At 41.5% G+C, this 26,373-nt stretch overlaps 1 protein-coding gene across 2 annotated transcripts in view; it reads right to left on the bottom strand.

The window, feature by feature from the left end:
• The window catches only part of LOC126869164 (muscle-specific protein 300 kDa), a 64,621-nt gene that overhangs the window by 11,313 nt on the left and 26,935 nt on the right, over positions 1–26,373 (bottom strand). Inside the window, exons 15-34 of one of the 2 annotated variants that reach the window (XM_050625349.1) lie at positions 20,587–26,124; positions 19,675–19,963; positions 19,024–19,543; positions 18,489–18,937; positions 18,189–18,384; positions 17,819–17,893; positions 16,969–17,121; positions 14,270–16,517; positions 12,584–13,895; positions 11,968–12,331; positions 10,901–11,509; positions 8,605–9,390; positions 7,235–8,395; positions 6,146–6,925; positions 5,272–5,922; positions 4,346–4,947; positions 3,455–4,097; positions 2,921–3,259; positions 2,483–2,788; positions 2,079–2,230 (exon numbers count right to left, since the gene is read on the bottom strand). In XM_050625349.1, coding sequence (XP_050481306.1) covers positions 2,079–2,230; positions 2,483–2,788; positions 2,921–3,259; positions 3,455–4,097; positions 4,346–4,947; positions 5,272–5,922; positions 6,146–6,925; positions 7,235–8,395; positions 8,605–9,390; positions 10,901–11,509; positions 11,968–12,331; positions 12,584–13,895; positions 14,270–16,517; positions 16,969–17,121; positions 17,819–17,893; positions 18,189–18,384; positions 18,489–18,937; positions 19,024–19,543; positions 19,675–19,963; positions 20,587–26,124 — 17,173 coding nt within the window. The remainder of the gene's footprint in view (positions 1–2,078; positions 2,231–2,482; positions 2,789–2,920; positions 3,260–3,454; positions 4,098–4,345; positions 4,948–5,271; positions 5,923–6,145; positions 6,926–7,234; positions 8,396–8,604; positions 9,391–10,900; positions 11,510–11,967; positions 12,332–12,583; positions 13,896–14,269; positions 16,518–16,968; positions 17,122–17,818; positions 17,894–18,188; positions 18,385–18,488; positions 18,938–19,023; positions 19,544–19,674; positions 19,964–20,586; positions 26,125–26,373) is intronic. The other variant, XM_050625352.1, reaches the window with a different exon arrangement.

Genomic DNA, 26,373 nt, shown 5'->3' with positions numbered 1-26,373 from the left:
CTGACGTGTGCAAACCGTGCCGCGGATATTACGCCATGAAATTCAGAAACGGGCCAACGTGCCGCCAAGGCGGTCGCTTCACTTTTCCTCGTCAAATCTATATTTAGTGCAAATTCGATCGACAACCAAGCAGTCTGAGGGAGCGAGGGCCACGATTCGGTGCGGGGTTGGCGAATGCAACCCCTTTTCGAAACGAGAACATACCGCGGTGGCGTGCAAGGTCTTCCCAGCCGTCTCTCCCCCCCCCCCCTCTCTCTCTCTCTCTCTTTATTTCTTTCTCTTTCTCTCGTTTGTTCTCCTCACGTGCGATTCTCGAATCGATGGGAATGCAGAGAGTCACGGATTACCTAATATCACTCGATTAATGACCCGACGACGACGTCGTGCGAATTACTCGGGAAACGCGTTGCGCAATCTATTGAAACATGTTTACAAACAGCATCAGTGGAAATAGAACTGTCGTAGGCGTGATGAATCGTGGGCGTTTGTGCATTTATGGGTAATTTGAACGTGTCGAGATTTGCCATTTATGTATTTTTATATATTTCGATCTATTTCTTGTATACTATTGGATTGTACAGTGAGATTGGAGAAAATAATCCGCTTTCGTGTTTGTATCTTAATCGGTTCTATTCGTTCGTGGAAGGAATTATTGATCGAATTAGTTAATATTCAGGGGATGGAACAGGTTCTGCTTAAGAAGTTCCACTCTTCTTTATTCTGTTTTAATTATTTTCGAAGATCGTATAACTGGGAAATATCAATGAACAGATTTGATCAGTTCATAGATACGTTTCAATTAGAATAGAAAATGAGAGTTACCGGCTGATTGAGATTAACTTCAGCAGCGATGATAATCACGATCCACATCATTCATTATTAATCGAGAAAAACCAGTTTTTTTTTTTTTAAAGTCTATGTACTGGATGAAATATGATTCGGATAAGATCGGCATCTCCGGTCGGCTTATTTTATATTCGTTTCTGGATATTAATTTTATGATGCAATGCATATCGCGACACGCAGTGCACAACTTTTTCCAAGGCCTAATTACGTCATGGGATTAATTTGGCTATGACACAACACAGTAGGACACGTAATGCATGCTAAATCGATAGGTGTCGTAATCCATAAAGAATCTGCCGCTATCGAGAAACCACAACTCTTGTCCTTTCCCTTCTTTCGACGTCGTTTCTTTATTTCTTCAATTTTTGTTATTCCTCGGCGAAAATTTCAACGAGACCGCCCTCCCGGTTGAATCGACGTTTCGAAATCGACTTCTTGATATTATTCATCTTGAAGAAAGAACGATCAGCGTGCGTAAGATGAACGAGCTTTTAACGCAGAAACTCAAATTCACTATTTATAGATTGATGTGAAATGAATAATAGATGAATTCTAACGATCGGTGGCTATAAATAAATTATCCTGAAAAGAGTACTATGTCAGAAAAGAATTGCAAGAATATACACATATGATTAAATAATATATTGATATTCGATGCGAAGATAGCCTGAAACAAAACATATGAAAGGGTGGGGGAAGCAGACATTACCTAGCCCTTTCAAAGGGATGGTAATATGCATAAGCAGACATACACACATACACACGCATGCACATGCGTCGAAATTGCACACAATCGCACCGCATGGTTCCTTCGTTGATGATTCCGCAGTTTGGCGGAACACTGGATAATGATATTTTGCAAGAAAATGAAATATAGAAGATAAATATGTAATCTTAACTTGATAACAGAAATTAAAATCTAATAATAACAAAAGCGGAGTAAGAAATGTAATTGCCAATCGATGAATAGTAGATCTGTGTGAAATTATGTTCTAGCAGATATAAAATAGTTTTCTAATAAAAACGGAAAATTACGAGACACGAATGGAATATTAACCGTATTTAATAATGAACGCTTTGTGGAGTAAATTTTAATAAGTAAAAAGTTTTCTCGACTTCGAAAGAAACGCGTTCGCGAATCAAGAAATATATGATCCTCTGGTGACACCGATACAGTGTCCTTGGCAGTGCTTCTGGAACATCGCAACAAGAAAAGAGCAGTTTCGACTCACGATTCGACGGAATTCTGCAACTTATTCAGCTTTTTCTCGAGCGCGTGGGCTGGTGCCTCTGTGAAGGCTGCCAGATACGCTAGAACTGGTCCTGATAGATCTTTCACTTCCTCTGTCATCGGTTTCAATTTCTCCGCTTCCGTTACCAGCTCCTGTACACAGTAAAAAACAAGATTAATAAAATTCACAAAGTAATACACATTTATATTTTTTTATTCAAGGTCTTTATACATATAAAATGTCTTCTTGCGTTTTACTACATCGTATTTTTATTACACATTTGTTTTGTAACTGAATTACTTTCATTCTAAATAGAGTAAATCAAATTTCAAGATAAAATTCTACGACATCAAAACAGTTTTCTTTTTATCACCATCCAATTATTAGAGAGACGTTGTGCTTACATGTAAAGCCTTGATAACGTCTTGCAAGTGTTGCTTAGACCGAACTACGGTATCCAAAAGTTTGCTCTTCTCTTCAATGACATTTACACGAGCTTCAATGACAGACCATTGCGCCTCAAGATCTTCCCAATGTTTGGACAGCGCTTCGAGAGCGTCTCTGCGACCCTCTAACCCGGAAACCAATTCTCTCCATTCCGCACTGATTTCGGCGATTTGTGTTTCTATCGTCTTTTTGTTATTAGCATCAGCCAATCGAAGCACTTCTTGACTGCGCTCGTTCAAAAGGTCCAATTCGAACTGTTGATTCTATACGAAAAAATAAAAATTTGTTTCTTTCTACCGATACGTGATAACATTTATTAGTAAATGGCCAGAAACATCGTCTAATTGTCTTGTAATCGTTAACGACAAACAGACGTGCGACGATTATCGACTAACCTGTATATCATTGAGAGCGTGCGTGATCTTCTGGATGTTAAATTGCAATCCAGCCAGAGTCGTGACAGGTTCGTCAGTGAATCTACTCCTTGCGATCACAGCTCGAACTCGCTCGAGGGTTTGCGTGTAGTCTCTCCAAGTTTCAGCTCCTTGTTCCAATCTGGCACGTTGAGATTTTGCGGTGTTCAACGTGTTCTTCAGTAATTGAGTGTGTTGCTGTTGTTCCGCGCTCAGTTCTTCTTGCTCGGACGTAGTCAACGATGGCCAAATTTTGTCACCTGCTTGTTGTATTTGCTGAGACACCAGCTCGCGAATCGTTGGCTCGCTACTAAAGTAAATCTGCAAGAACAATTCATCGAAATAATACGGTAAAGAAGTGTAGCAAATAATTTGAATCACTTTCAATGTGATCCGATACTAATTCAAAGGTTTTCACAAATCTTGAATCATACGTTTCAGATATGATTTTCAAGACTTTCAAGCTGTTAACGTCAAACTATTTCATTTTAATCGAATTGTTCGATATATACGAACCTTGTGCTCCTCGAGATCGCTCAGGATATTCTCAAAATCGAGTCCATCTTTGTCGCTTTCCAGTCTAACCTCTGCTTCGCGAACCCAACTTCGAAGTTTCTCAGTAAGAGCAGCATACTCTTGTCTGAGTTTCATGTTAGTCTTCAAATAATTTCCACGTTCCTCCATTTCCCTTGGCAAGGAGGTCAACAGAGACACTGCTTCGCTGAGCATTTCTTTCAACGAACCAGGCATTCCTTCCTCGTGAGGCACAGAGTTTTTCAAGTTTCTGATTCTGTCGAGATGTTCATTGACAGCCTCGCATAATACGTTGTGATTCTTCAGTTCAGCTTCCACGCTGGTCGGATCTCTCTCCAAGAGAGGCCTAGATTTCACTTCTTTCTCTTTATCTTCCAACCAATCGAGAATTTCGGCCAGTTCGTTCGCGAGTCTCTTGTGTTCCGCCGCAGCTAATTCGTGTTGCTCCCTCTGAGTTTCCACGGCTCTTCTTAGACCTTGCAGTTGTTGCTTCAGTGATTGTAGTTGTTCCGTTATGTTGTTTCTATCCGCGGTCGAACCTTCTGCTGCGATTTGCTGACCCTTGTCCGTTGCACTTGCGAGCGTCGCCTCGCATTCTTGGATCTTTAGAATGGCATCGTCGTATCTGAATAAAAATCGGAAACAGTCGTGTTTAATTACGAAGGATAATCAACACTGAAATAAAAGTTAGTAACATTGTTAAATATTTCTATGATAGATACTTTACAGCAGCCTGCTAATGCGCTAATCAGGAATAACAAAATATTCATCGATCTTATAAATATTTCAATTTTCCAAAATGTATAAACATCAAAATATACAACATTCGTTCCCAATAGCTGGATAAATAATACAAAGTAAAAAATTTCCTACCTCTTGATCTTTTCTTCCGTGGTCTGACCTGAGTTCTCGATGTCTCGAACGATCTCCGTGTACTTAGCAATGAACGTCGTAATATCAGTGATCAGGGCGATGAATTGCTGTCGTAACAGAAGTAACTGGCGAAGTTTCGCAATTTGCGATTCTATAGCCTTTATGAGGTCGTCCTGTTGAGTCAATACCCCGTGAAGATCAGATACATTGACCGATTGGAGATCGGATAGTTTCGCCTTGTTCGCTTTCAAATCGTTTAAGATCTTTTCGTACGCATTCAGCATAGCTTCCACATCTTCGACGCGGGAACCGATCGGTTTATTAAGCTCGTGAAGCTCTTTCTGCACGTCTGTCATGTATTGAACCGCTTCGGCAATCCTTGCCAATGATTCTTCAGCTTCGTCGATGCTCTTTTGAAGAGCCAGAGCTCTTTCATTTATGATACCAGCTACTCTGCCGTGAGCTTCTTTCATGTTTTGCAACTGCTCGTTTAGCTCGAGTTTGTCAGCGTCGCTCACGGTTGGGAGAATCGATTTTCCTTGCTGTATTAGCTTCTCGATGTCGTCCGCGTACTCCTTTGCCTCTTTCTTTAGACGATCGTACTGGAGAAATACGCGAGAAGTGGGAATTAATCGACGATGAAAAATTGGTTGGATGAATGGAGAACGAAAGTGAGATTATAATCCGAACAGTAATATAATAGAATTGAATTAGAATGGTAATCTCGCGATTAGAATTTGATCGCGCTTTTTATTACGATACTTCTGAAATTGCAAGCAAAGTTTTCATATATAGTTCCCTTTGTGCCTGAGTATTTAGATACAATAAATGGAAATACAGACGATTCTACGTTACAGAAAACAATGCATTCTGCTATCATTGTACGTCCATTGTGACGCAACTCGCTACAGGAACCTGTGTCTTACCTTAGCCAGCTGTTCCCTTAAAATATCGATGCTAGAAGACCTCAAATCCGAAGACGTGGCCACTTCAGCTTCGTTGATCCATCTCTTACACTTGTCCATTTCATTTTCGAAGGCCTTTCGTCCTTGAAGAAGATCCGCGAGTGCTGCCTGCTTCTCTTGCGCTTCGCTCTTCAGCTCGTCATAATCCTTGCTCATTTCGTCCAAGATTTTTCCTAATTTCGCTCGATCCTCCTCGTTACATTCCTTCAATAGATTGTGCCCCTGCTTCAAAATATCATTCAGGTCCTTTTCACTGAAGGAATCGATGTCAGCTTCCAATTCTCCGTGCTGAACGATATCCTGTTCGACTTTCGACGCCTTCAAAGGCAGATACCCACTCAGCTTCTTCAAGTTATTGCTCTTCGACTTGATCCAACCCCGTGCTCGTTCCAGATCACCTTCGAACTTGCGACGAGCGTCGGCTGCAGCCGTTGCACTGGAAATTCCTTCGGTTAAGATCGTACAAAGCCGAGATTGTTCGCCACGTAAAGCTTTCGTTTCATTTTCCAATTGTTGCTGTTCATTGGCCTCTAATTCGTTCTGCATGTTACCGACTCGTTTCTCCAGGTTATCGATCACCATTTGCTTTCCTTCTGCTTCCTTCAGCATCGCCTAAAATTTACATAACGTTTTATGAAGATCGAGGAAAATTTATTTATCGTAACAAATTTAAAGTAGAAGTATTACAATTGAAGAACTAAAACTTTAACTCTAGTTCTTTGATTTACAAAATAAATACGAAATTCATAATAATTCAACTACTCGACTAAAAAATGTAAGCTCTTTCAAATAAATAAATTCTTTGAAATCTCAATATCCTTTCTGATGAAATTACCTTCAGAGCAAGGAGCTTCTCCTCCACCTGCTTGCTGTCAAATCCAACTGGATCAGAAACCTGGGCTTGCTGTTTCCTTTGCTCGATCCAATCACGATTCTCTTCGATCTCCTGCCTAGTTGCCTCGATTCCTTGAGCAGTCATGTCCAATACCTGCGCTTTCCTCTGCAGCTTCTTCGCTATATCAGCGTATCTTCTTTCGACAGACTTAATTTGTTCTTCTATCTGCTGTGAATCCAGGTTGCTCACAGAATCCATCACTTGATCGCTCAACGTCTTCACCTCGTTCAACTTTCCAGGTCCCTGAGACTCGAACTCCGTTGTGATCTCTTTCACGCTAGCGATCTTTTGACCGATAGTTTGGCCATTTCCTTTCTCGATAACGTCAACTTTCTTCGATAGGACATCCAACCAGGCTTGAATACTCTGCACCTGTGTTCTGTACTTTTGAATGAGATCCTGAGCAGCTTGTTTTCCGGCGATAGCATCCGTCAACTCTGCTTCCAGTTTGTTCAATCCTTCCTCGATGTCCTGATCGTCTTCGTTAAGCGATAGTTCGGTCAACGCGTGAGTTCGACGTTCGCCAACGTTTCCAAGTAAGTCGTTCATCGCTTGTAACTCGGCGTGTGCAGCTTCGGATCTTAATTTCGCTGGCCGAGACTTCCATTCGGCGCACAGAGCTCTTTGTTGGTTTATCCAAGATCGAAGCACGTTCTTCTGACGAGTTTGTTCTTCTAGTTCGTTCAGAGCTTTCGTCACGTTCATCAAGTGTGCCTGAGCCTGAAACCACGATGTCGATCATGCAGTGTAGCTGTTTCAACGTTTTGCCATCAAATCAATTTTCATGATTATTTTTACGACTGCAAAACGGTACGTTTCATCGTTTATTATCAATAAATTGATAATAACGAGCATATTTAACAAGAGCACGCATATTATTTTATTTCGTTTTCGCTAGTACAAATTTTTTTAATAGAAATCCTTAATGAAGACGGAAAGGAAGTTGTCGTGCAAAAGTTCGAAAGATTTAATATGAAAATATGCGTATAAAAAATTAAAAAAATTAAAAGATTAAAAAGAATACGATACCTGATCGATCAGTTCCTCCAGTTTGTTCCTAACTTCCACTTCTCTCGGCGGAATCTGCACAGGCGGCGCATCCAGAGGACTTCCGGGTCTCGAGACGCAAGCCACCGCAGCTTCGCAAGCTTCGACAGCCAGAGCAAGCCTCGTTTTCTCGCCTTGTAACTTATTATGCAAGGTGCGCGCATTTTCGAATCTCTGCTTCGCAATATCGAGAGTATCCAAAGATGCCTCCATCTCTTGCGCTATTTCCGGCTCATACGCATCCAGATTCTTCATAATACTCTCCAAAGTGTTCTCATATTCCTGGAACTTGACCAACGATTCCGCCAATCGTTTCTTAATCTGCAACGCGGTATTCAATAGAGAATTGTAGCTCTCTTGAACATTTTGAAGTTGCGTTTCGATGACTGTTCTTATCTCAGGATTGGCAGCCACGTATCGACCGATCTGTCCATTTCCTTTCATTTTCAAATCGTCCAGCACACTCGTGTAATTTTCGATTTCTGCAAGCAGAGTTTCGTGCTGTTTAATTTGCGATACCGTTTGCTCTTTGTTCGTGATGTACAGCGAATTGTGGGCCATTAACTGGAAAGAAATTTGCAACAGCCATTTCTCAGTCTCTTGTAAGGCTGCGTGATAACCGTTGTATTCCTCGATTTCATTTTCTATCAATCTCTTTCTCTCGTCGACGTTCTCGCTCAGATTCTGCCAACGTTTCGATAATTCTCTCGTATGATCCAGAGGCGTGCTCTTTTTCGCCAGTTTGGACAGTTCGCCAGCTTCTTCCAACAGATGATCTAACTCGGTTTTCTTGCCGCGAACTTCCTCTTGGATGTGCTTGTAACGTTCCAGCATCGTTTTCATGTCACCGAATTCTCCCTTCGTGTCTGGAAGTTCCTGCATACTATTCTCGGTCTCCTCCAACCAACGTTTCATCTTCCCGTGAGCTTCCGTGTGATCGTCCCAACGGTGTAACAGAGACTTAAGCTGAGCTTGAACCGTGTTCAAATCGATGCTCAGTTGCTCCCAGCTGGAAAGAAGTCCCGCCATGTCTGATCTTAGTTGGTCTTGTTGCTCTGGCACTGCCGTGTCTATGGCTTTCGCGTACGCGTTTTGTAATGTTGACAGTAGATGTTGACCCTCCGTGATCCTTGTTGCGACGATCTACAGACACAGACAAATTTTTTGAAAAATCAACAACGATAAATCCATATTTTTATACAACCAAGGAGAGATTTCTTCTATTAAAAACGAAAGAAACCTCTATTAAGAATTATAACGAGAACTTAGTTTTGACTATTTAAATATCGCGCATTACCTGCATTTTGTGCATCTGTAAATTTTGCGAGCATAAAAATCTATCGATAACACACCTTAATGGTTTCCAATTTATCCTTGGCCCATTCAGCATCCCCAACACCCATGCAATCCTGCACGGATCCTCGAGCAATACGCAGCCAATCTTCCATTTCCTTCTTCGCTTTCAAGAACTCGGTGTGATCGGATAAATTCTTCTCCACCCTGGAAACCAGTCCCTGCATATCCGTCAACAAAGACGTGTAAGCCGACTGCAATTGCACAGTCTTGTCACGGGCCCAACTACATGCACTCATTTCCAACAAAGCTTCGCACTTGTCGTTCAAATCTTCCAAAACTGGCTTCTGTTGAACGGCCTCTTCCACGAGACTTTTGCACCGAATTAAATCCTCCGGGGTTTTATTCTCTTTCGATTGCTCGTCGTTCACCTTCTTCTGGAAATGATCTATCCATCGTTTCATGCTGTCCAACGCGGTTGTAAATTGAGACCAGCTGGAAATACAGTTGGACAAAGTCTTCTGGGACTCGTGACACTGCGCTTGCAAAGATTTCCAATTTGCTTGCAGCTGTTTCACGTCCTGTTTGATAGCTTCTTGACCTTCGGGACCTGTGCTGGCGATCACTCCGTCGCTCAATTGAATAACTTTCGAGATCAAGTTTTCTCCTTTGGGAAGGGAAGCAATGATCTGATTCACTTTGTTCTCCCGTTCGATGATCCGCTCCTTTTCGCCGTGGGTGTCGCAGTTTTGCTGAAGCTCCAGTTTCGTGTGACGAACCCAATCCGCGGCTTCGTTGTGAGCTTGTTGCAGCTTCTCGTGATCGTTCACCTGCTCTTCTAAATTCTGAAAGCAGCAACAGGAAAGTTTATGGTATATTTATACGCAGATATATGTGAAAGATTAACTGTAATTTCGATTACGCGTTTATATTAATGTAGTATCGTGGAAAAAAGGCCTGTGGCGGCACTCGATAGCAAATACCACCACTCGATACTAATTAGTGTCGGACGACGGCTGTTACGTCGCGTAACACTCTACCTAGCCCAGGCCACACACCGCGGGCAATATGGCAACCAGATGTCTTCGGATACTCACTGCGAACCCTCAACAGTCTCAAGTACCTTCCATAAATCTCATAGATTTCCTAGTAGAGGTCCTTCAAACCAAACAAACGTCTGTTTCCGAAGAATTTCCAAAGACTATTGTCTACCACGGCTTGACAAGGGAAAGTTAGTTTTTCTCACGTATGATGCAACTTTCCTCCCACTAACCACTTTTTCTCGAGGGCGGTTAAGACCCTTCGTTTAACCAATTAACAACGAAGCCTATTCCCTCACTCTCCTAACTAAAATCGTCACCAACAAATCCGATGGTCCCGTGCGCTAGACACACCCATCCTTAGCTTTCCTCCGAGACAGCATCGTCTCCCAAGACGGTACTGATTTTACATCCTTCGAACGGTCAACATCCTTTAACCGTATACACACCCATAGATCAGTCACTCACTCATCTCGTACATACGCACCAGCGTAACTGCCTTCGTTATAAGTTGTTGGAATAAACGGTGAAATATAACTTACTCTACTGTGTCATATTCATTCAACCACCTCTGTTATCTTAACCGAAACAGGGGAACGACTACTTCGCGGCGTCGATTCACCGAATCGTAGCGAGAATTTACGCCTCTCGCTGACGCGTTTTCCTCGCGACCGCGTCTCTCCGCAAACGGTCGTAACAACGGCAGCGCAGTGGTTAGCGCAAGTAGACTACCGAAGCGTCCTGTTTTGCGACCAAGTTTTCAGGACAGAAAAAATCAAATAAAAATAAACTCACATAAAAGCTCCGCTCCCCAGCGGCTTAAATCCAAAGATTGTATTAAACACGAAAAATGTAAAGCGCCGACACATAACATAGTATGGCTACATCGTAGCGTCGCGTATCGGTGCCTTTGCCTAACACATCTTACCAAAATTCATAGTTTATTGTGAATACCCAAATGTATTAAAATTGTATCTTGGTTTAAATAAACGTTATTAAAAAAAAAGCAGTGGTTAACGCCTTAGGTTACAAACGTTCGGAACCCGGGTTCGAATCCCGGCGACCGGAGTCCGATTTTTCTTCCACGATACAAAAATGAGAAGAAAAGCGGCCGTGCCCACCAGCGACATCCTAAGTATTCCGATACTACATTAATATTCTCCATCTGTTATTTACGAGATTCGATTAAATCGAGGAAAATTCTTGTACTCTTCCATTTAAACTTCGAGACAAAATCCAGGATTTAATCGATTTAACACGTTTGATTAATATTTATAATAATAATTAACGTTTAACACATTTAACAAATACGTACTCGAATTTTTTCAGCGATCAGCTTAGTCAATTCGTCGTACTTTGCGATGGTAGATTGATAAGGGCCAACGGGTATGCTAGAATCTTCAGCCAAACGAGCCTTCAATCGATCTACGGTTTCACCATGGCCTTGAATATCCCTCTGAACCGTCTTATACTTTTCCAACACCGCTCGTTTTTCACTGAGATCGTTCTTATACATTTCACCCGGCTGAATCTTGCCCTCGATCTCATCGATCCAATCCGTAGTGAGTCGATGAATTTTGTTCAATTCTTCCAACGCGCTTGCTCTTGCGGCAAGTTTCTGTCTTATGTCTTCCACGTTCACTAACAATTTCTCGAATTCTGTCTTGAGGTTTTCCGTGTCTTCTTGAATCTTTGCCGCGCCATTTTGCTCTGTGTTCATAATCACCTTCTCCTTTAGTTCGAGAGCATAACGCAGCTTGTTCTGGCCTTGTTCCAAGGTTTGTCTGATGGCCTTGCAAGTATGCAGCTTATTGTTCACCTCGGTTAAGGTGCTTGGAATCTCCTTACATTCGCTCAGTTTGTCACGAGTTCGTTCGATCCAATCTTGACATTCTTGGTACAACGTATTGTGCTGCTGATGTTCCTGTAGACGACAAGACACGGAGGATTATTTAGGAATTTTGATTGCACTATCCTTGGGGTTATGCGATAGCAGTTACGGTACCAAATAAGATTATAATTAATCCGTTGTGTTCTTGCAAAAATAGCATAGTGAATTTTAATATACAGCTTGGCTATTCAAGTTTCGATTTTTAATAAAAAATAATAAAAAGTTTTTTTTGATAATTAGCTTGAAAATCCATCGAATATCGAACCGTAGAAAAACATGTCGTATGAGCAAATACCTTCAAAGTTACTATAGAAGCTTATATTAAAAAGTAATAGCGAAGAATGTAGACTGCAGTACAAGGTAATGCAGAATAAAATTGTTTGAGAACGCGACACTAAACTATGCAGACATTATATTTGATATTATACACTTTTATTTTATCCTAATCTTTTAAGCATCTCTAACGCTCGAAGCTCGGTAATGGGATATACCTGATAATGTAATTCCAGACGTCTCATTATTTCTTTAGCCAAAGATAGAAGAGCGTTATACTTGGTCGTCAGTTGGGTGATAGCGTTCGAGATTCTGGTGTCTGCACAAGTTTCCAACAACATCTGAGCCTTCATGTTCAGTCGATCAAGTTCTCTTTGCCAGTCGAACAGCGTCTGTAAATGGATCTGGAATTGTTCAAGAACATTCTTCTTTTCTTCCAAACTATCTTGAAGTTTGTTGAACGATTGCACCAGTTGCTCGGTCTGCGTAAGCCATTCGGTAGCTTCTGAAAATTGGTCCTCGTACTCCGTCCATTTCACTATTCCTACTTCCAGTAAACTCTTCGTGTTGTTCAACGAGTCTCTGTTAAAAGAGATACAGAACTTCGGTATTTAAATAATTAAATTCTGGACTGAACATTTAATCAATGAATTTCTGATTTCTCATCATTGAATTATCGAACTTGTTATTTATCATCAACGTCAACGATGTCGATAAAGGTAAATAGAAAAAAGAGAAAAATGCAAGGAATATATTGAAAGAAAGATAATAATTGAAAGTACGTCATAAAAATATAAAAAATTCTAAAAGTCCGAAACAGATCACGAAACTTACACATAGCTGTCGTACTCTTCCTGCAGCATCGCAACTTCCTCCTCGATGATCTCCTTGTCCTCCTCGTCGGCGATCTGACACGCCGCGTTCCCTTGTTCCAAAGCATGTTGCAACTTCTTCTGGCCCTCTGGCAGCTCGCTTTGCAATACTTTCAATTGCGTGATCTTATTCGCCAACGATTCCTTATCCCCAGTAGGTTCTGAACATTTTCCAAGTCTCTCCTTAGCCGCTCTTATCCACTGAATAAATTCGTTTCCACTATCGATAAACGCCTGATGTTGTTCCACGGTTTCTTTTTGTTTCGCGTACAACTCCTGCGCTTGTTTGCTCAAGGTTTCGTATTTTATTGAAATTTCCGTGGCTGGCGTGGCCTGTCGAAGATCCTCAGCCTTCGTGGTAACCGATTGAATCATCGGCTCGAACGCCACTATATCCTGAACTATACTGTTCGTCTGTCTAAGATTCGCCTTCCTTTCTCCAATAGCCAAGGAACTCAAGCCAGCCAGACCTTTTCTAGCTTTCGACACCTTTTGTTCACAGACTTGTTGCAATTTAGCTTCTCTGTCGTTGATCCATTGTTGCAATTGCAAATACGACGAACTGTAATCCGCCCATTGAAGCAAACTCGTCTCTAAATGCACTTTGGTCGTCGAAATCTTCTTCACTAGTCTCTCCCACGCATTTTGAATCTCCTTTAATTGAGTGTTTATCTCTTCGCGACCATCTGATCGAGTATTTCTCATTACCTTCTCTCCACAGTTCACTGTCAGATGCACCAAGTTTTGTCCTTCCTCGCGTTTTCTTAATAATTCTTGAATGTTGTCTAATCTGTTCTGTAATTCTTCTCGACTGCTAGTGGACGCTGCTTCGGTCCCTTTGCGAATGATTTGCTTCGCGTTTTCGATCCAGGCACAAGTCTTGGCCAAATTAGCTACGTATTCTTCGTGCTGAGCCAAGTTAGTTTCGACTTTGTTCAAAACGTCTTTGGCGAGATTCACTTGAACCTGATAGCGCGAGTTTAAGTGACGAAGTTGGTTGTTTATGTAGGTGTCCAGGTTAGACGAAAGAAGACTGGATGCAGTCTTGTTGAATTTATCGATTTGTTCTTGTCTCTTTAATAGGTTTTCCAGTATTTCTTTTACCTCTTGTACTTGTTTCTTTTTCCCTTCTACGTTTGACAAGAGAGAATTCTTCTGCGCCTTTATGAGGATGTCGAACTGCTGTAACCAATCGCTTATTCGCTCGTATTCGTCCTTGTAGTCTCTCCATTGACTCACGGTTTGTTCCAATTGATCCTTTTGTTGCTTGATTTCTGTGCAATTGAAAAAAATAACTCGTCCTTAATGTAACATGGAAATTTTCAGTGTCATGCTACGGTCTTAGAATTCTTAATATTTCAATCTCGCTTTAGTTTCTAAAAAAAATCATTAAAATTAACAAGAATTAGATTGAAAAATGTTTTCGAAAGTAAAAAATTGTCTAACGATTGAAAATATGATTGGATGGAAAATGATTGAATAAATGTAATAGTTCTGACCATTCGTCAGCATTGCAACTAGCTTCGTCAAAAATCAGTTGGTACACCAAAGTTTCGATTCTAAAATTAAACTCTGTGATACCAAACTCTGAAAATTCTCGAATCTTTCAAAATCTTCGAATCTTTTAAAAATCTCTTAATAAACTTACCTCTGAAAAGCTCTTCGAAACTCTGAGTTAGAGCTTTCACCTCGTTCATTATAATCTCCTGACCCTGAGGACTCGTACTCGCGCAGACGACCTTGCCAGTATGCTGAAGATGTTCCACCAGGAGTTCACCCTGAGCCTTCTTATTCAACAAACTCTCCAATGGAGCCACAGCATTTTCAATAGCCAATTTATCGCTTAACGGCCTCTGTTTCATCGATGGAATCTTTTCACGAGCTCGACTCAACCAATTGATGATATCGTCGTGCGCTTCTTTGTACAATCTGTGATCCTTATATTGTTCTTCTCGCTCGGTTAACAACGATTTAATCTTCTCGAACAACGTGTCGAATCTGTTCAAGATGCTCTGTGCCTGGGATGCAGCCAGACCTTGAGGACCACTGGCGATCATTTCAGCCACCTTGATCTTCAGACTATCCACTTCGATATTCTCGCATCGAACTTTCTCTTCCAAGGCCTTGATACGTTCCAACTGACACCTCTTTTCAGACATTGTCGTTTGGAATGGCAAAAATTCGTTCAAAGCAGACTGCATATAATCGACAGTTTTATTCATCGATTGTATCTGCTCTAGAAGACCAGCCCACTTATTGATAGAATCATCTAAGTTGGTCTTGGTCTCCAACATCTTCGAGGCTAGTGCGCTCCATTGTTCTTGTAATTTTCCAACAGCATCGTTGATAGCCTTGTGTCCAGTGGGTGCTGTGTTCGCTAAGACAGCTTGGGCTAGTTCTACGATCCCTTGAACCTTGGCGAATCCATCTTCTTTGTACAACAATAGATCTTGAATTACCTCCATCTTGTTCTCTAAATCTTTCTGAGAGGATGCACCCAGGTCAGAGCAGTAAGCTAACTTCTTCCTAATGTCATCCAACCATCTGGTGCACTCTGCCACTTGATTGTCGAATTCTTGATGAGTGGTCACGTATTGGTGCCAACGACTGTTCAGATCTTTCACTTTGTTCGATATCTGTTGGTACTTGATGCTTAACTCTGACATATGTGTGGTACGAGACGTGATATTCTTGTGAAGCTGTTGAGCTTTCTCGGAGACAGCGTCTATTTCCAGTTCTTTCGCGCGAACCTGTCCTTGGAGTGTGCGCAGAAGCTCCAATTGGTCCTTCTTCTCTTGCAAGGTAGCCTTCAGGTCTACCGCGTGAAGTTTGGTATCGGTTTCTCTCATCCAGGCGAGGCATCGTTCTTTCGATGTTTCGAACTCGTTCCACTGTTGAAGCTTGTTTTCTAGACTCTCTATAGTAGACTTGACAGCAGTGACCAAACTTTCCCATTCTTGCTGTGAGGAGTCTATCTGCGAACGAATGTTGATCTGACCAGATTCCAAGGTTCCTGGAATCACCTTTTCCCCTAGGATTCTTATCTGTTGAACTCTTGGTTTGTCCTCTGGTAAACTCTGCAATAAATTCTTCAGTCGATCCAGGTTCGTGTGAAGGGACACTCGTTCTAATTCCGTGTCACCCCAAAGAATAACTGCATTGTGCGTCGCGTCTAACCACTCGTGAGTGTCGAGCACAGCCTTGCTGTACTGTTGGTGATCGCTGACTATGCCTTCGTACTTTTCAACGAACGCAGCAGCTCGTTTCAACACTGTAGCGTGTCTTTCGTTCAGTTTCTTCAGCGTCTGATGTATTTTGTCAGTAGAGTCTGGTAAATTATCAGCTTTATCGCGAAGATCGAGTAAATCTTGTTGATGAGACTGAATATCGTGCAAGAACGAACGATAGATTTGCAACTGAGCTCGTTTCTCGTCCAGTGTGGTTTTTAATTCGATTTCTGGCTTTAGTTGAGTCTCGACAGTCTTCAGCCAGTTGTCGAACGACTCGTTGGACTCGTCGAATCCGGACCAACGCGAGATCTTTGATTGTAACTCTCGTTCGGTCGACGCGATGCTGTCGTACAGTTCTTCGAAGGCTTGTTGAAGATCTAGCAATTGTTGACGAACGATCTCTCTACCGTCCATGCCTGTGGTGTAGTACAGACGTTCTCCAGCTTCCACGGTGTTGTTTATTAAAAGGGTTGCCGAAGATTGACGAGTTAGAAGATCCTTCAGCGTTGCTACGTTCGACGTTAGCTCTTGAAGAGTGCCACTGAGATCGTCTTTGATGGATTGATAAGTAGTTCTGGTGTTTGCTAGCCATTCTGAACACTGTTTGTAGCGCTCCAGGTAGGCTGCGTGGTCTGCCACTGCTTGTTCGCATTTCTTTACCAATTCCTGTGATTTTTTAAAGAATTGCCAGCTTTAAATTTGAACGATGTAATATACAATTATCGTGAAAGCGTTAGAATATTCTTAGAAGAGTGAGAAATGTTTGGGAATAGAGTGAATGATATTTGACTAAATTAGATGACATTTTTTCTCGATAAATCAGAATTTCTAATTAAATAATTCGTTGCTCCAAGAATTTCTATGAAATTACGACGGATAGACGATTTAGAATTTTAAAATTGTTCATAGATTATTCACAGAATTTTAATCGCACAGATGATACAACTACTTGTCGAAATTATAGACTTTATAAAATAATTATACGTCTCTTGCATGAACTTGTAAAAGACTTAAAAGTTTATTGATCAATAATTGAATTATTGTTCGTATAACTTATGTTTAAAGATGAATGTCACATTATAATTACGAGTCTTAACATGTAATTTTTGATATTCACCTTAGCAGTCGCTTGAATAGATTGGAAACGCGAGGTGATCTGCTGAACGTTGGCTGAGAACCTTGTTTCCCCACTAATTTGCATCAATTCGGAAGATTCGTCGCTCATCTTGTCAAACTCGGCCTCGTTCTGCCGGAGATTCACGATCAACATCTATGGAACAGAAATCTCATTGGAATCGCACGATATTTCATATAGGAAGCTTTTGTCTTTAAATTTCGTGTACTTTATCGAACAAACTGATTAAAACGTGTGTACTGATCAGGTAGCTTGCCGTCTTTCTGAAACTACCTTGAACTCACAGAGGTAACACGCATGTTTGTTTGTATGTTTGGTGGGTATGTTCATGTACAGATGGTTAATGTGAATTCAATCAACTAGTCATGGATTTTTTCGCGTGCCATGACAACGCAATGTAGGGGCTTGGAAACACGATTCTTCGATCAAACGTACTCAAAACAACACGTTTGCATGCATCGAAGTAAAACAGGAGATAAGAAGATCATAGAAAATTTATGTGTGTTAAAGTATCTACTCGTAAGACGTTTAAGAAAAGGCAAGTGTAAGTATCATAGTGTGAAAAGTGAGTGTACAGTGTATCGAGTTCTTGAAACTTACCCCGATGCTCTCATAAAATCATTTTCAATATATTTTCGACTTACATCACACTAAACTAAATCGTTGAGAAAAGAAGAGAAGAAAAAGAAAGAGAGACAAAAAGCAAAAAGAACGATTAGAATATAGAGAGAAAGAAGAAGAAGAAAAAGAGAAGGAGACAGTAACGAGAGAGCAATTGACAAAAAAGCGTTCACAACCCTGATCGAACAAATTTTTTCCATGTTTCTCTTACTTGGTCCAGGTGGTCTCCTAGGGCCACCAGTTCCGTCACTTCCGTGTCCCACGATAAGGCGGTTTTTTGCAGTGCCTAAGAAAGTTTTCCAAAATACAATGCCTGATCCTGTATATCACTTCATCTCTCTCGTATCTTTTCCTCTTCTTGATTAAAAATCAAAAAATCTTCGTACCGTTCGCGCGTTATTCGAAAAAAGAAACAGATCGCGTTCGTAGCGTGACTTTGCGCAATGAAAGTTAATTTTTCAACGAAACGTTGAACTAATCTTTTAATTAGAATAATCTGCTCTTACAGATACAGACCCTCTATGGTGTACATACGTTGCAAGATACAACTGTGGTCTCTATTTTAGATTATAAAGTATTACCTGGTATTTCTCCAGTTGTTCTTGTTTCTCTTCAAGAGAGTTCTTTAGGGAGTAATTCTTCAAGGACGACTCTGCATCCGCCAACCAAGCTAATAAACGTTCCAAAGAATTTTCGTACTCGCTCCATTGCTGGATCCTCTCCTCGATGCATCGAATAATGTCGTTTACTGTAATGGCGAATTTCTTATGCTCGAATCTGTAACATAAATATTCGTTTTACCAAGAAATTTTAACTCGTTTAATGTCATTTGAATCTCAACTCGAATACAGTTAACGATAAATTAATAAAATAAATCTTGCCTCAACGAAGCCAGGTCTCTTTCCATAGATTCTAACGATCTAGGTGATAAGTTGGATGCACTCTGAGCCACATGTTCGCTAAGAATATCCAATTTTAATTCTCCTTCCCTCTGGCCATCTTGAAGCTCCATGATCTTGGCCAGCTGAGCTTGAAGGGCAGCTTTATTGCCCGTGTAGTCGCTGTAATTGGTCAATTGTTCCCATTGTTGTTTCTGATAGTCTTGATAGGATTTCTGAAGATCGTAAAATTGTTGGAACGTGTCTAGGAGTGTCTCTAGGTTGACTATATTCTTTTGTGACATTTCAACCAAGTCCTCGTATCTTCCAGAAACCGAAGCAGCTTTCTGTTGAGCGTCGGATGGCGCTTGGACTGCGTACGTCAGTGCATTTGCCTTTTCAGAGACACCCTCGATGATGCGTTTATATGCCAAAATTTCCTGGTGCATTGCCTATAAGAGATAACGAAATTTTATTATCGGTAACAAGGCTTACCTTTTTCACTTCTAAAACAAAACGAGAAAACAACTAAAAGCACCTTGCTCTTCAACAACTTGGATTTAATTTCCTGAAGAGAAGACCACGTGATCGTCGAGTCCTGTTTCACAGATCTCTCCATAGTGTCTAACCAAGCCAAAATCTGTTGCAAAGTTTCCTGATAATTGGTCCATTGCAAAGACTGAGCATCCTGTTTCTTCTGTTGCTCATCTATGCCTTCTACAAATTTATCCCATCGTTCTCGAGCCTGTCTTAGTTCGTGACGGATAAGTTCCCTTCCCTGGGCAGATGTGTCAGCAAGGATCCTCTCCCCAAACGATATCAAGCTTCCCAATCGATGTTCACCTTGCTCTTTCTCAGCTAACAATATCTGTAAACGAGAGACTCTCTCTTCGAGATTTCCGCCTGCCTCGTCCTTCTTCAGACTGGCTAAACTTTGTTCCAATTGAGTCAGCCACGCATCCACAACCTTCAGTTTCTCTTCATAAGCCCGATGATCGTCTAGAATACTCTGACACCTTGTCACTACTTCTTTGCTAAGCCCGTGCAATAGTTGGTATCTGAAATTTCCATTTGAACAATTTCATTGAAAATCTCGGTTTCATCTTTTCGTAAAAATAAATATATATATACGTAAAGATCTAGATTTAGCGACAATGAAAGATTTCGATTCTTGTCTGAAGAGTTTTACCTATTGCTAATTTGCGAGATCATGGGTTTGATACGTTCAACGCCGCTCGCATGTAGTAGACTATGCGACTTGTCAACGAACTCGTCGATATTCGATTCTTCCTTCAATATCGCGTCACGCTTCTCTTTCAGAGCTTTCAAACGAGCCTCCTTGTCCTGCAAAGTAGGTTGCAATTGTTGGTCTCTGAAGGCAGCTTCCATCGTGCTGAACCATTTTGTATGCGTTTCCAATTTGTCTTCAAAGTCTTGCCATTTCTGAAGAGCTGTCTTTTGCTTCTCTTCCACAGATTCTACACGGCAAAAAGAAGAAAATGTTTAAATTAAAAGAATTGTTTAAATTATGTAAATCGTAAGACTAGATATTATAGATATGTAGCGACACTGGAGTCAAAGAACGACGCGAGTCGAGAGCGACTCGTGCTGTTGTTTTGCCTCAGGTCATTGACTCGGCCTTGACGCAGAAACGTAACGATAAACAAAGTCCGGGCAAAACACTGTCGCCGCTACATGCAACAGTCGAATGAAGACGAATTCAAATTTTCCGACTTCTCCCCGACCAGTATAAATAAACGAACGTGATCGCGGACGACACACAGTATCGTAGAGTATCGTACAGTATCTGCAGAGTATCTCCGAGTATCTCACGAGTATTTATCGAGTTACGCGACGAGCATTAACGAGTATTTATTCCGCCATTTATATTTTGTACTAACGACTCACGTATACGGCTGTATATTAATTTATTATTCTAAATATATTCGACAGTTTCAACAACGAACAATCTGGTCCTTTAAAGCTCACCGACCAACCCACCCTCTTCAGATAAACCTCTACAAATTGGTAACCCCGACGTGAGTTGAACACGACTAAACAACCTCTACAGATATAAGAATTTTATTTAAATTGCAAATACCTATTTCGCTCAAATATTGACGAAGGTTGCTTTCCAAAACGGTGATCTCTTTATTAATGGCGTCCCATCCTTTCGGCGCGGTTCTTTTAACAACTGTATCACTAAGTTCCTTCAACTTTCCAAGCTGTTCCGTTCCCTGCATCTGATCGTCCTTCAACGTCGCCAGAGTAGCTAATCTTCTACAAATATCTGTCCTTTCTCCAGTGACATCGTTGCATTCTGCGAGCTTGTCTCTTTCGCCATTCAACCAGTCGGAGAAGTTCTTCACTTGCAGGTTAAATCTATGATGTTTCTCCACGCAATCTTCCAAATTTTCCAACAAATCTTTCGATTTCGCCACGATGTTATGGAACAATTGTTTAATAGAAGGTAGAAAGACGTTGAGAGAAGTGTCTTTGGTCTGATCCACCAACTGCTGAGCTTTATCGCAAACAGACTCTACCAGGGACTGATGAGACATAATTTCTTGGTGCATAATCTTATGATTCTGTAACTGTGCTCGTTTTTCTTCCAAGGTACACTTTAATTCTGTATGTTGATGCATGGCACGTTCCACGTCTCGAAGCCAGGCAGTCAATTGCTCGTGGGACAAGGAGAACTCGGCGAATTGCATCAGGCACTGGTCCAATTTCTGCGTAGTGCTTTGCAAATCTTCGGTGAATCCATCCCACAGAGTTCTCAAGTTTCTCAATTGTTGTCTGATAATCTCTCTACCATCGGGAGACGTGTGAATATATAATTTCTCTCCAAGGTCCACGACAGACTCGAATCTAGCGTTCTCCTTCGTTCTTGTATCACCAAGGTCACGAATCAGCTTCTGTCTACTTTGCAACACGGATAAATCGCCCACGATTTCGCTGTGCTTCTTCAATTCCGATTGAATGTCCGTGATCCATTGCAATAATTGATTGTATTTCACGTTGAAGGTATTGTGCTCCTTTACGAACTGTTCGTACCGCATCACGGCTTCTTTTATTTGGTTCTTGATAGCCTGATACTTGGTAGATTGTCTGGAAGCTCTAGTGGCCAGGTCTGCTTCAGCCTCGATACTTTGACTCTTCTCAATGGCAGCGTTAAATTCAGCTCCTTTCGCGATAATGCTCTCTTCCAAGGACTTTAGCTTCTGTAGATGAGCCCTCTTTGCCTCCTCTGTACTCTTCAAACTTTGATCCTTCAATTGTGTCTCCATCTGCTTGATCCAGGCCTCCAAGTCTTCCACGATCTTCTCAAATTCGGACCACTGGTCGAACATATGCCTCAACTTGTCTCTAGAGGCTATGGATCTCTTCAGGAAATCTTCCCATATCTTTTTCTGTTGCTCAAAGTTAGACAACAAAGCTGGATGACCTGGTAGAGAAGTTTGTTCAAGAACGATATTCAATTGTTCGTTACAGTCGGTCAGAGTTCGATCCCCTTCCGCTTTCAGTTGAAGAAGATTCTCGATGGCAGTGATTTTAGTCTCTGCCGTGTCTCGTTCCACCGAAAAGTCCTCGATTATAGGTGTTCCCTCGTTGATTACCGTGTTGATCCAATCCCGAGTCTTCTCGAACGTCTGAAGATACGCTTCATGGTTAGAAACGTATTTCTCCGCTATATTAATTCGTCCTTCGACTTCATTAGACAGTTTTTCATGGGCTTCGATCACGTTGCTCAACATTTCACTAGCATCGTCATCCGGAGCTGAGCTTAGCCTATCTTGGAGCTGTTGAAGAATATTCTTGTGCACGCTAACATCTTGTGCTACAGCTCTATATAGGTGAAGGGTCAGCTTCTTCTCTTGTAACGTTGGTAGTAATTCCTGTTTCTCTCCTAATTTATTCTGTGCATCTACCAGCCATTGTTTCACTTGAGAGAATTTATCCTCGAACGAAGACCTGTGCATCATGTCGCTCTCTATTCTTTTATAAATCACGTTAGCACGGTCCGCCATTGCGTCCACGCGGTTACGGAAGTTTCTCAACTCGGTCCTGATCATTTCTCTCTGGTCCGGTGTGACCCTAGCGAACAAAGTTTCGCCAGCTTCCGCTGTTTTGTTTAATATGGCTTGTCCAACTTCACGTCCTTCGGCGAAAGCTTTCAGTTCTTTCAAGCGCGACTGATAGAAAGTTATAGGCTTTGGTCCGGTGATCTCGTCGAAGGCTTTCAAAGTTTTTTCAGCATTTTCGATCCAAGCTTCGAGTTTCTTCTTATTGGCAACATACTGATCCCTGTTCTCTTTTAACTCTTTAAGCCTGTCCAAATGTTGCGCCAGGAACTTCAACACGTAATCGTAACGTGTATTAAGATGGCTGATGTATTGATTCACTCGAGATTCAGAACTAACTCTGGTGATGTCCTCAGCCAGAGCAGTCAGATCTTTCAGTTCGCTTTGATACTCCATCACTGCCTTCTGTACTTGAGTCATTTCCGCAATTTTCTGTTCGATATCGTCTAAATTAAGTAACGCAGAAGCTTCGGCTCTGATTCTGTTCTCGTTCTCCTTCAACCAGGACAAAACATTCTCTGATGTAAGTTCGTAACGTTGCCATAGAGCGATGTTTCTTTCTAGATCATTCTTGATCTTATTGTAACTACTCTTCAGAGATTCCAAGTCACTCTCCACCTTGTCACGTTCCGTTTTTAAGCCGGTCATCGTTTCGGCGCTTTCAACAGATGCTAGAAGCTTCAAGGAGTTGTCAGTGTCTTCTTTTCTAGCGGTGCAATCGGCAATTCCAGCTTCCACGTCCATCAGAGACGCCATTTTCACTTCTAGATTGTAACGATCGCTACTTTGTTCAGGTTCGCACCAAGCTACTTTCTCTTTAAGCGTCGCTACCATACGTTGAAGAGCGCTGAATTTTTCGTGGTATAATTTAGTTAAGAAGGCTACCAACGTCGCTATCACTTTATTAGCATGACTGGCCACACCATCTCTTCGAAGCTGAAGAGCCTGCAACTCCTTTGGCAAACTGGATTTGGAGATGCTGGGATACTCCGTAGACATCTTCGTCAGTGTTTCTTCAACTTTAGACAGAGCGTAATCACATTCTTCCAATTCTGTTTTTAATTCCTGACATTTATTGATACGACCAAGAATCTTGGTGTTTTCGCCGGTCAAATCGTCGCATTTGATAATGTCTTCGCGAATTTTCGATATTGCGTCACCACATCTCTTCAGCTCCTGTCTAATCGCTCTTTCCCTTTCGTTTAACGTACACGTCAAAGATTCCAGTTTATCCGCCGAACTTTTAACCACCTTGAACTGATCGTCCAACAATTTATGGAGAGAACTCAAAGTAGGAATATCGGTATCGTTGTTCGATTTCACTAATTGTTCAATTTTGGTGACGATGTTCTGATACAATTGTTGATAACCAGGCAGCTCCTCTCTGTATCTAATTAACCTGGCTTGACAATTTTCTGCGTCCATTAAACGCTCAAACGCAGTGGTCAAAGCGTCGTTGGTATTATTGAGCCACTTGATAAGTTCAGATTTCGATTCTTCTATTTGTTTCCAGATGATTACCTGAGTCTCGTAGGTTTGCAGTTTTTCACTGATATCGTTAAAAGTATCTTGGTATCGCTGTCGGACATCGGTTAAGTCATTTTCGATTAGATCAGAATTGAATCTAGGCATTAAAGAAGCTTCCTTCGTCAACTGTTGCGCCTTAGAATCCATTTTGTCCAAGAAATGTCTGCCTTTCTTCAGCATTTCCAAAGCTTTCTTGTGCTTCTCCAACGTGATATTCGCTTGAGTAACGTCATAAGAAACTCCTTTCACTGATTGATACAAGCTGGTCGCTTCTTTGATAGATTTTTCCACTTTCTCTTTAGCTTCTTCGTAATCTTTCCAGTCGGTGTTCATGTCAGCGTATTTCTTCCTTTGCTCTCGAAGAAGCTCGTTAACCTTCTCCCAATTAGCATCCACAGAAGATAAAACAACTTGAATATTGGTCGTCGATCTCTGGTCCTCTTTCATCAAGGAACTTCCTTCAAAATGAAGAATCTCTTTCTCCTGTTCTCTCTTCTGATGCTCTTCGATTAATCGATCAATCGTCTCCACGGCAGGAGCCAACTGTTTGCAGGAGTCGACGTTGTAAACCGTCTCTTGAAGAGCAGTTTGAGTGTTCAATATCTTCTCCGTGATAGTTTGTTGAAGCGTTCTGAAATTGTTCCACCTGGCGCCAAGATTCTCTAGCCTGTCACGTTTCGCGGATATCTCGTTCTGTAGAGCTAAGGCTTTGTTCTCTAAATCGTTTAACAAACCCGATGCGGACAGAGGTTTGCCCTGTTTGTCCCTGATCTGAATTCCAATCGCAGTGTCAGGTAAAACATGTTGTTTCCAGGTGTCTATCTTCTCGTATATAGTCTGCAATTCCGAGGAGAATCTCTCCAAATCAGCTATAGTAGGTTTTCTAGCCTCAGCTTCGTATTTACAATGACTCAACTGAGCATTGGCGTCGTTCAACCAACTTAACATTTCTATCCATTTCTCCAATCCCTTCTTCTTCTGTTGCAAGTCGTCGCCTAATGCTTTATACTTCTTCTCTAGATCTACATAAGTGTCGACCAAAGCAGCTTTAGCTTTTATGGATCCTTTAGGACATATCACCTTTACTTCTTCGCAGATAGCTTCCAAACTGGGCTGTTTCTCGGAGTGTTCCTGAATGTACACGTGCACAGCCTGAAGATTGGTATCAACGGTGTCAACAGTCGCATCGCTGATCTCAGCGACGTTCGATCTCAGTCGTGACATCCAGTTCTCCAGATCGGTGATCTTCATCTGGAATTCCTGGCGAGCTAACAGAGAATCAGAGACGCGATTGATCTGCAATCTGACCGTGTCAGCCAGCTTACTGACTCTGGATTTGATGTCTGATACACGAGCTTTCAAGTTGGTCGCTCCTTCCAAAGATAAACCGTGACTGATATGATCAGACACTTGGGTCAACGATATCAATTGAGCTTGATGATCGGATATAGTCTTGTTGAAGTCCTTCAATCGAGTCAGCTCTTTTTCTAAGACCGATACCTCCGGTGTTTCGGTGTTTGGTTCTATGAGAACGGTTCTCTCGGATTTTTCTAACCATTCGTTAAATTCTTTGATCTCGGATTCAAAGCTGTTCCACGAAGTGACCAGCTTGTCTAATTTCGTGGTTGTTTGGACTGCTATATCGTGTACCGCGTTCCAACGAGTGTGAACAGCGTCCACTTCGTCGGAGGCTGATGTTTTCCCTGATATTCGCTGGCTGACCAAGGATAAATCTTGAATTTGAGGGAAGTGCTGTTGACATCGTGTTTCGAATGCTCTGGCGGTTTCTAACATTTGAGCTGCTTGCGGCAGAGTCGTAGGTTTGCTGCCTATGGTGGCTGCTTTTGACTCGGCTTCTTCGATCCAAGGTTTCAATTCTTTGATTCCTTTCTCGTACTCTTTCCAAGTCTCCAGGTTCTGCACAGCGGTTTGACGTTGGGCTACGATACTCTTTTGAAGAGTTTCGATGCTCTTCTCGAGGCTTATGATGTCAGCGCGCAGCTGCTTTCCTGGACCGCCAGTTTCACCTGAAAATGCAAATAAATTATTTGTAAATTATTTATGACTATCCACCTTATACATAGATTAGTTTTAGACATTTTAAAACAGAGATAGAATGTTTATACAGAGCGTCTCAATCTTTTGCTACCAAATTTTTCGACATACTCTACGAGTATAAATGAGAAAGTTGTTTGAAACTTTATTAAAACATGATAAAAATACGAAATATTATCATGAAGAAATTTAAAAGAAAAGATATAGCAAAAAATAATGAA

Source organism: Bombus huntii, chromosome 9 (assembly GCF_024542735.1).
Source record: "Bombus huntii isolate Logan2020A chromosome 9, iyBomHunt1.1, whole genome shotgun sequence".
In the NCBI taxonomy this organism is placed as follows: domain Eukaryota; kingdom Metazoa; phylum Arthropoda; class Insecta; order Hymenoptera; family Apidae; genus Bombus; species Bombus huntii.
This window is presented reverse-complemented; position numbering and strand designations above follow the sequence as displayed.